The 9,382-nt window shown below is 39.5% G+C and overlaps 1 protein-coding gene across 1 annotated transcript; it reads right to left on the bottom strand.

Annotated features, from left to right (window-relative positions):
* Nucleotides 1-264: 264 nt before the first annotated feature.
* On the bottom strand, nt 265-9,174 carry LOC108232903. Its single transcript, XM_017411016.3, has 2 exons — nt 1,567-9,174; nt 265-1,437 (listed from the first exon to the last, which is right to left on the bottom strand). The coding sequence occupies exon 1, from the start codon at nt 8,948-8,950 to the stop codon at nt 1,571-1,573; it is 7,380 nt and encodes a 2,459-aa protein (XP_017266505.2). The 5' UTR covers nt 8,951-9,174; the 3' UTR covers nt 265-1,437; nt 1,567-1,570.
* Between the last annotated feature and the right edge of the window lie 208 nt (nt 9,175-9,382).

Below are 9,382 nucleotides of genomic sequence, written 5' to 3'. Positions count from 1 at the left end.
GTTGTTTTATGTATTAATTTTAAAATTTTCTCTCAGTTTTTTGTTGTCAGACTGATTCACTTCATCTTACCAGAAATTTCTTGTTTAATCTCTCAATCTCCTTTTAAAAATCCCGACTTCCAAATACAGAAATAAAAATGTTTTAGTTTGAAACAGTATTCAATTAGATTGCTCAGTAAGTGTAAAATATAATAAAAACTGCAGATTGTGCACTTTATTGCTTTCAGTTTCTGTCACACAATGATGAAAATGATAAGAACTTGATGTAATATTGAGGATATTTATTTATTTATCTGGACATCTATAACACAGAACAGATGTCATTAAACAGTAATCACCCAAAACAAAGAAAAAATCTACTCAGATCAAGTGAATGATTGAAGCTTGTTTCATTAAAAATCCTGCCAAAATGTTGATCAATAGTTATAGTTTCAACATATTAAAATAATGAAAGAAAAATAAATGAAACTCCACAGAAAAAAAAAACATGCATAAGAAATCAGAACTAACCAAAGAAAAGATAACCCTCCCAACACACACACACAAAACAAATATAAATGAAAGAACTTAATCTTTAAAACACATTAGAATATTATTTTTTATACCTGATTAAAACAAAAACAGCTAATTAATAACCTGACACCCTAACTTGGTTAACTCAAACATCGAAACCCAAATTTCAAAGTAATAAGCTAAAAATCTTGTAAACAATTAAAGTAGATATCAATTCAGGATTTTTAAAAACTGATTAGAAATCCTTTCCACTGAATGGCAGTAAAGTTCTGTAAGAGAACAGCAGACAAAGTGATAATATTCTAATCTGAATTTAATCCACCTCTAAGAAAACAAAACAATATCTGTTTCTAAAGAAAACTGAAAATTATGTCATAACTTTAATCCAAAGTATTCTCTATGAAATCTACCACAATTTGTCCCGAACAGTTAATGTTTTACACTTCAGCAGAAATCATTAAGATTTATTTAAATGAACTAATTATAAATTCAAGGCAAACATCACGGTGATTTTAATCCAATTTCCAGGAACACCATAGAAAGCAAACAGTGATTTAACACATTTAAATGGAGCTCATTACCACTCACACTGACAGAATCACATGGCCAATAACAGAACAATGAAAATATTCTTCCAATAACACATTCAGTCTAGCTTTTGATTTTTATTATGGAATTCAAATTGTTGTTAGATTAATCTATATACTCGTCCAATCAAATTGGAAATAATCTTGTTTTTTACTAAGGAGCTAAGATATAAAGATAGCACATAATGTTTTGTATTAATCCCCACCCAATATACATAGATTTTAAACATTTGCTTGTTAAAGATACATATCTTGAGAAGTCTCTATTCTGCAAAGTAGCTGGAGTCTGTCTTGTTTTCATTCTTCTTCTCTGATGATTACATTTCTCCAGAAGTCACTGTAGGAACAGACAAAGCCACCAAATCAGATGAACATCTAAAAGTAAAGCTACATGCCTTTTTTTTCATAAAACTACATTTTTATTCTAAACAGAAATAATAACATAAGATATTAAATGGTATGTTACCTTTTCATTCCATGAAGCTGGAGACTGTGAGTGCATCATGTTGGTCTCTGTAGCCCTGGTTGTTGATCCATTCAGTGATGGTTGTGAGATCTGTGTTGGTCATAACACTCTTGCCTTGAAGCAGGTTGAACCAGTCCTGTACCATCTTCATAGAGTGCTCCTGAAAACTCTTGTCAAAAATGGTGAACCTAGTTGAACTCTTCTGGTTGTTCTGAGAGGTCTTGAATGTCTTGCTGCTACTCTGATGACATTTCACCATTGCACCAAGGGTGGTGAGTTTGAACATTCCCACAACGTCATCTTTGCTTATTGTGGTAGCCATTAGTGTTCTGAAGTCTTTACTTGGAAACTCATTATGTGGTTCTAAAGGCACAGAAGCAGTTTGAAGTTCATGAGATGCAGTCACACTGGTATCCACTGCAGATGAGTTTTTCCCCACTTCAAGCATGGCTTGTGCTAGTTTGCTCTTCTGGTTCAGTTTTCTAGCTTCCAATATAAAACTGATTGGTGGTTGTTTGTCTGTATTTATGATTTGTGCAATCTCTGGATTTTGAGGAGCATGTTTTTGCCATTTTTTGGATTGGTCCATTTGTCCACCATCTGTCTTAAGTGTCATTTTACTTGCTTTTATATTTTGTAGTCCATCTCCCACTGCCATGTACCAGTCTCCTCCTCTGATTGTATCAGTCCACTCTTTGCGCTTGATGAAAGACTCCCATTGGCCTGGGTGTTTCAAAAGAATCTCGGACTCCAAAGATCGGAGCCGGTCTGCTTCCAAAGCAATGTCATTATCACTGGCTTTTGGTTTCATTCCTCTGGCCAACGCATGAAACAGGCAGCTCCTCCCTTTGTGCTCTAGACTGACAATCTGATCATTGATGCGCACATCGTAGTAGGCATTAGGGTGTTTGGTGCTCTTTGGTCTATATATCAGTGTCACAGTTTGGTTGGCAGATTTAGTACTTGGGTTCACTTCCTGCATTTTGGTGAGTTTGCCATGTTTATTCTCTGTAAGAATGACAACTTTAGTGCCTGTGGTCTCTGACAGGACTCTGATATCAAGAATGGTGCCTGCAGTCTTTGGATTCTTGATCTTCTCAGCATGTGACCTTGAGTGTTTAGCAGCATTTACTGCAAGTTTGGAGTTTGGATTTACTGGCATGTGTACAATGTATGTGTTGTTCTGTCCAGCTCTGAGTTTTTCTTCTGTTCTGTCACTTTTTAACCCACTTCTGACATGTTTGCTGATGGCACCATTTACTTTGTCTTGGACACGAGAAACAATGTGACCGGAGAACTTCTGGTGAAAGACTTCTACTGAAGCATCAGCCAGTATTTCACTAATGGCTTTGGCTAAATCTTGCTTAAAAACTTTCAACATTTCAGTGTCTGATGAAGATAGATCATCGGGCTTCACTTTTTCTGAAAATTCTTTGTCTTTTTTATGTGAATTCAGTTGTTCCTGAAGGTTTGAGAAGAACCTGCCGGAGAGGGTGGCGACTGCAGCAATAGCATATCCTGCCAGTGCAGCATGGTGGGTAGTTTGGATGGCTATCAGAATTGCACGCACTTTTCCTTTGGCCTCTGCTGTAGCGCTGTCAATCACACTAATGAGGGATGAGTTGAGTTTGTTCTGCCAGCTAAGATCTGCATAGAAGGGTTGGACAGCAGATTTGCTTAACTGTTTGAAAATGTCCAGCAGTTCAGTCTTGTTGTCCTTGTCTTCCAGGAGATCACGGAGCTGCTCTTTATTTTCAAGGTCTGACAGTATAATAGAGTCCACTGATGTAGCTAAGGGCTCTTTATCCAAGTTGGATGTCACATTGGCTAAGATTTTATTAGTCACCTCCTTTTTGATGCCATTTAATATGCATTCCAGCATTTCCTCTTCTGCCTTCCCAAGTCCGTAGATGGTTATTTCCTCCACTATTTTTTTACCTGCAGATTTTACTGCGTTCTTCATGTTTGTCTTTGTAACAACACTTAAACTGTTTTTGGTCTGCTTGGAAAAAAACTTTGGCAATGCTTTCATTTTTTTGCCTGAAAGTTTTAGTGCCGTTTTGGAAACTTTGACGCCCTTTGCAATCACCTTTCCAATTCCACAGGAAATGAGTGACACACCAATTGAAATGGCTTTTTCTATTGCCCAGGATTCCCAGCTGAACTCTCCTGTCACTAGGCCTTCTATGCCAGAGATCCAGTCTGAAATTCCTTCAGCGATCAGTCCTATTCCCACTTGGGCCAGTGTCCCAGCCGTAAATACAGTGAGAAGAACTCCAGCAATAATCTGTACAGTTCCAATAAGGATCACCGCTACTGCCTCCCAGTAACTGGGCTCTACTTCTACAGCAAACACATATTTCAAACCTCTGTTGTAGAGTTCATAGGCTTCTGCTTGGAGATCTTCATCAGTATTTGACACCAAGGAGAAAACTATTGACTCTTTAGCCAATGCTTTCTTCTCCCTTCCTATGATTTCATCAAGCTTTTCGATGGCCTGAGCGATGTTTTCATCAAAGAACCTGTAGGTGTTGCACTTTGCTGTGAACTGTTTTTCAAGGCTGGTTGGGGCAGTGTTTTCTGAGTCTACTGCGGCCATTTTTACAAACTGCAAACAGACCATGCATTCTTCACTGAGATACTTAAGGAATTCCTGTGCCTTCTTTAACTCTTCTTTGGCGTTAGTGAGGTAATCTGCCTTGCGCTGCTTTATAGTGCAGTAAGCATGGCTGTAAAAAGCTATGGCTGCCCAACTTTCGTCCTGATGTATGGCTTTTTCAAACAGCCTAGCAGCAACTTCCCACTTTTTGTCCTCCAGTGCAATATTTCCAAACTTGATGTAGTGGTAAATGCTAGAAGTTGGTGACTCCTGACTCCGACACTCACTTTTTGCTCTTGACAGTTCATCTTCCAAACTTTTTTGCAACTCTTTTCTTTTCAGCTGATCAATATCCTCTGATTTAGTTTGCAGCCAGATTCCCCAGAACTCATTCATGATGGCAACAACAGCTCTTCTATCATCTCCGTCTGCATGCTTATAAATATCTTGAAGAGTTTTACAGTACTCTGAAAACAAGTCCTCCCGCAGATTCATCTCAGTGACATCATTCATCATGTAATTTATCTTTTCTGCAGCAAGTCTGTCCCTTGTGCTCTTTGCTTCCTCCAGAGACGTCACTGTCCTGAAATCCTGCTGCAAGTGTTCAGTGGACATAATGATCTGAGCAGATCCAGGTTTACCTTTACGTGCCGTTCGACCAAAAGCCTGGAGTTCCACTCTTGTGTTTTCAGAGAGGAAAGAGAGGATCACAAATAGTCCTCCATTATGGTTCACCTGGTCGGACACTTTGATGTCGGTGCCACGTCCAGCAAGGTTTGTGGCAACAATGACATCTCCAGGAAGAAGTTTCTTCTCTATTTTGCTCAAGCTGTCTTTGTCACTTCGACAGTAGAGGATGATTTCACCTGGGATGCTGCTTTTCAGTTCTTCATAGAGCTCTTTAGTTCTTGTCAGTTCTTGATAGAGCTCTTTAGCTTTGTTGATAGTTTCACAGATCACCAGGGCTGCTCTCCCATCTCTGTAGGAATTCGGGGAAATCTGAGCCATAACCACTTGTTTTATTTCAGATTTCCACTCTTCAGAGGATTTTGTCAGCGTTCCTTTGACTTCAAATAACTTTTTCCTGTTAAATGTTGGCATTCTGCAAGCAGACAGATTTGAATATATGTTCTGTAAAAACGCAATGTCTCTGTCACTGCCAAGTGTTCCTGTGGTTCCATATATCTTCCCTTGGTACTTTTGAAAAAAGGCAATGTTAGAAACATAGTTTGTCACTGTTGAAATTGTGCTCAGTTTTATTTGGTGTTTGATCTCAACAAACTGCTGCAGACCATCACCCCATTTCTTATTCAGTTCAACAATACCAGTAGATCTGAAGTCGACTGGACAGATGCTGTTGTTTTCTACAACGTAGTCCCTTCCTTTCCTCAGCTGCTTTGCCAAAAAGGCATTCTCCACCCACACAGACATTTTCTTTTCAATCAGGTTTTTTAAGAATCCAGGAAAGCTGATTTTGTCTTTATCATTGTCTGTGCATGGGGTGTACTGAATCTTGTTTAAGATTAACTCTGCAACAGGCTTGATCAGAATTTCCTCTGAGTCATAAAGAGCACAACACCATCCCTCCTCCAAGACCAGAAACTTTAGCTCGGGAATGTTGTGTTTGTTGTATGGACTGAGCTTTCTGAGACAAAGCAGTCCCTTGTCATTTAAAGTGTACACAGTAAAACCATAGGGAACATAGTTCTCCATTTCTTGAAAGAAATCAACCATAGCATCTTGACTGACAATTTTCAGTTTTTTTGGAATTTCATCCATTGTACTATTGCAGATGTCTTCTGCAAAGCCAGGTGGTACAGTGTTGGTCTCTTCAGCAATCCGTAAAATGTCCATTGGATCATTGATTTCAGTTTCTTCTGTATTGATTGAATCAAAGATTGCCTTGAAGAAAGAAGCAGGAGGACCCTGTACAAATGTCTGATATCCTGAAGACAGGAAGCCAAACTGTCCAATGTAGCCCCAGATCATTGCCAGAATAGTGTTCAGGTGGTACATGGACACCATGGGACTGGACAGGTAGGTCAGCTGAACTCCCTGATCCAGCAGCAGGGAATCCACTTCGTCGATTACGATGCACTGAAAGTTGCGATCAGGCCTCACATCTTTCATCTCAAATATCTGGCGAAGGTGATCAGCGGCGAAGGCTTCAATAGTTCCATAGACAATGTCCTTCTGGTAGCACTCTTTTCGACTGTTGTCATCAGTTTTATTTGTGTTTGTGTCCACTGTAATGCCAAAGTATTTGTAAAACTTTTCCCATTCTTTTGCATCTCTTTGACATAAAACAGAAGAGCTAGACACTACATCAACTTTTTCCCCCCTGAGAATACGGAGCACTGCAAACATTGCTATGACACAAGACTTTCCCTCTCCGGTTCCCATCTCCAGGAGCTTGCCAGTGTCAGACAAGGCCAAGAGGCACCAGCTGATGAGCTGAGTGGTTCTGGGCCACCACTTCTCTTCAGCTTTGTGCATGTGAACAGCATTACATAAGACTGCCAGGATCTCCTGAAGGTCCTCTGTTTCCATGCTGTGGCTGAGAGTCTTTGCTCGTTGGACATCTTTGTGATTTTTAATTTCACCAGTTTTGATCATGTCTGTCACATGAGTTACTACAGTGTATGATTTATTCAATGTTTGTTCATCAATGTTTTTCATCTGGCATATTTCATCAAAAAGAGTGTCAATGCTTTTTTCTTTGTCATCTCCAAGGCTCTTTTGCAAATGTTCAATCAGATTCTCAGTTGTAAATAACTCTAAGAGCTTTATGAGAGACTGGTTGTTCTCATCCGTCCACTTGGAGGAAACCTGATATGTTTCCATCAGATGTAAAATCTTCATGATGGAAACGCAGCCTTTATCATGATGGTGGTCAGTTAATGCTCCGAGGAGGTTCAAGATCTCCTCTGGTGACCAAAGTGTTTGTACTCCAAGATTTGAAACTGTCTGAAAGATCTCTTTAGTTTGTTCATTTGATGTTTTTAAATGCTCTAAAGAGACAAATAAACTCTCCAAGCACCACTTAGCAGCAGGATGTGTCTTGTTTTCCTGAGGTTTACTTTCTTTAGTAACCACAAGGAGGAGATTCTCAAGAAAGGTCAGAATGAAGATCTCATCAGGAAGCAGCTCTTTCCCAGTATTTTTTTTAAGGATGTTTATTATTTTACTTTCAGGGCTTGTGTCCTTTCTCATGTTACTTTGAAGCACCTGAAAAAGAGCCTTCATAAACTTGTGTTTGATTTCCATGGCTTCATTGTGGACTTTACTCATAAGATTTTGCAGGACTTCTGCAGAAAATGCCAGGGATTCATTGTCTTTCAGCCTTGACAGATTCAGATTATGAAAAGTCTTGAGACTTTTCATATCGATGATAAATCCTCGAATAAGTTGAGAACTGCCGGCTTCCATCACCTCTTTGCCATACTGGAAGTAATCTGACACAAAGTTTTCAAGTGTACCATACACAACGTCAGCCTCATAGACATCCTTGAATGTTTGTTTCTTCATGTTTGTGCTGACAGAAATGCCAAAGGTCTGGTAGAAGTCGGACCAATTCTTAGTTTGCTCCTCTGCCTCATTGGCAGAACTCAGCATAATGTCCACTTTGTTTCCCATGTAGAACTGTGTGGCTGCAAACATGGCTATGGCACATGGGTGTTCTTCCCCAACAACCAGCTGTGGTATTCCAGTCTTCCCAGTCACCAGCACACCCCACTGCAGCATGTGCTTCACTGTGGGCCACCAGCCTTTTGTGTCAAAAACTGCTTTGCAGAGATGAGAGAGACAGTTTTGTTTGTCGTCTGCATTTAGGGTTCCACTTTTCAGGGAATCTTTCATAAATGTTGCCTCTTTTGGTGGATTTTCTGAATATTTCAATACACCAGTGATGATGTTTTTTATTTGATCAGTTTCAGAATCATCCAACCTTTGAGACTTTTTGCATTCTGCCAGAGTTACAGCTAGACTGTTCTCATCTTTCTTTCTGAGAATCTTTTGGAAATCCTGATAAAAACTCTCAAAATGATCAAAGTTAAGAATCTGGGTTAGAGAGCGTCCAGAGTCATCTGTCCATTTTGGGGATATATCATAAACCTGTACCAATGTTAAGACTTTAGTTATTAAATCATCCTTTGAACATTTCAGTGACAGTGCTTTGAGCAGATTTACTGCTTCCATTGGGGTCCATTGGTTTCTTTGTACAAGTTTAAGGATCATCTCAGTTGATTCAAAGTGGGTTTCCTTGCTATGTAAATGTGTGAGTGTGGATAGGAGAAGCTTCACACACTCGATTTCCATTTTCAATATGAATGTAGAGTTTCTTTCCACTGTAGTATTCAGTGATGATGTGAGGATGCTCAGAAATTTAGTTGAGAAAAGCTGCTTGATAGAGAGCTCCTTTTCAGCCCACTGTTTGGCTATAACAAGTGCATCAGTATCAGAGCTGTCACTGTCTGTGAAAAAGTGCATCAGGGTAAGATACAGGGCTTGAGTCAACAGGAAACTCTCTGAAACATTACATGCTGACTGGCTGATGGACTCAATTAAGGACTGCAGATGATTGGAGATCTTTTGTAGAGAGAGTTCTTCTGATATGTCCAGAGACAGGGCACACAGCTCTGTGATGTACACCTGAGTGTGCTGCAGGGTGCTGAGGGACGGGGGAGCACTAATCCATTCATCGAACAGAAGTTTGTCCAGAGATGAAAGGATCTTCTTCAGCTGATCGGCTGTAAGCTCAGTCAGACTGACATCTGAAACTTCCATATCACATTTCTGAGAGAGGATTTCCAGAAACTCATCACTGCCACTGCCTGATTCATCAGCCTGAAACTCATTCAAATGTCCAATCAGAACTTTTTGCTTGGATTTCTGTTCTTCTGATACTTTGTTTTCCTGTTGTTTCTTGTGCTGCTCTTTGGCTCGTTGATGTGATTTTTGCAGTTTTTTATTCAACTCTTCTCTTTTTTTTTTCTTCTCCTCTTCTCTTTTTTTCTCCTGCTCTTTTTTTTTCTCCTCCTCCTCTTTTATTTTTTTTCCCTCCCGTTTTTGTTTCTCTCTCTCTTGATCATCAATTTGCTTATTAAAGCAATAGTCACACTTGTACATCATATGTTGACCAACTGGTCTGTAGTATTGACCTCCATTGAACACATACACAAACTGACCACGAACGGTACCTTGGTATAAATTATTAAA

This window comes from Kryptolebias marmoratus, linkage group LG20 (genome assembly GCF_001649575.2).
Source record: "Kryptolebias marmoratus isolate JLee-2015 linkage group LG20, ASM164957v2, whole genome shotgun sequence".
Lineage (NCBI taxonomy): Eukaryota > Metazoa > Chordata > Actinopteri > Cyprinodontiformes > Rivulidae > Kryptolebias > Kryptolebias marmoratus.
The sequence above is the reverse complement of the archived record's forward strand: the minus strand, read 5'-3'. Positions and strand labels throughout refer to the sequence as shown.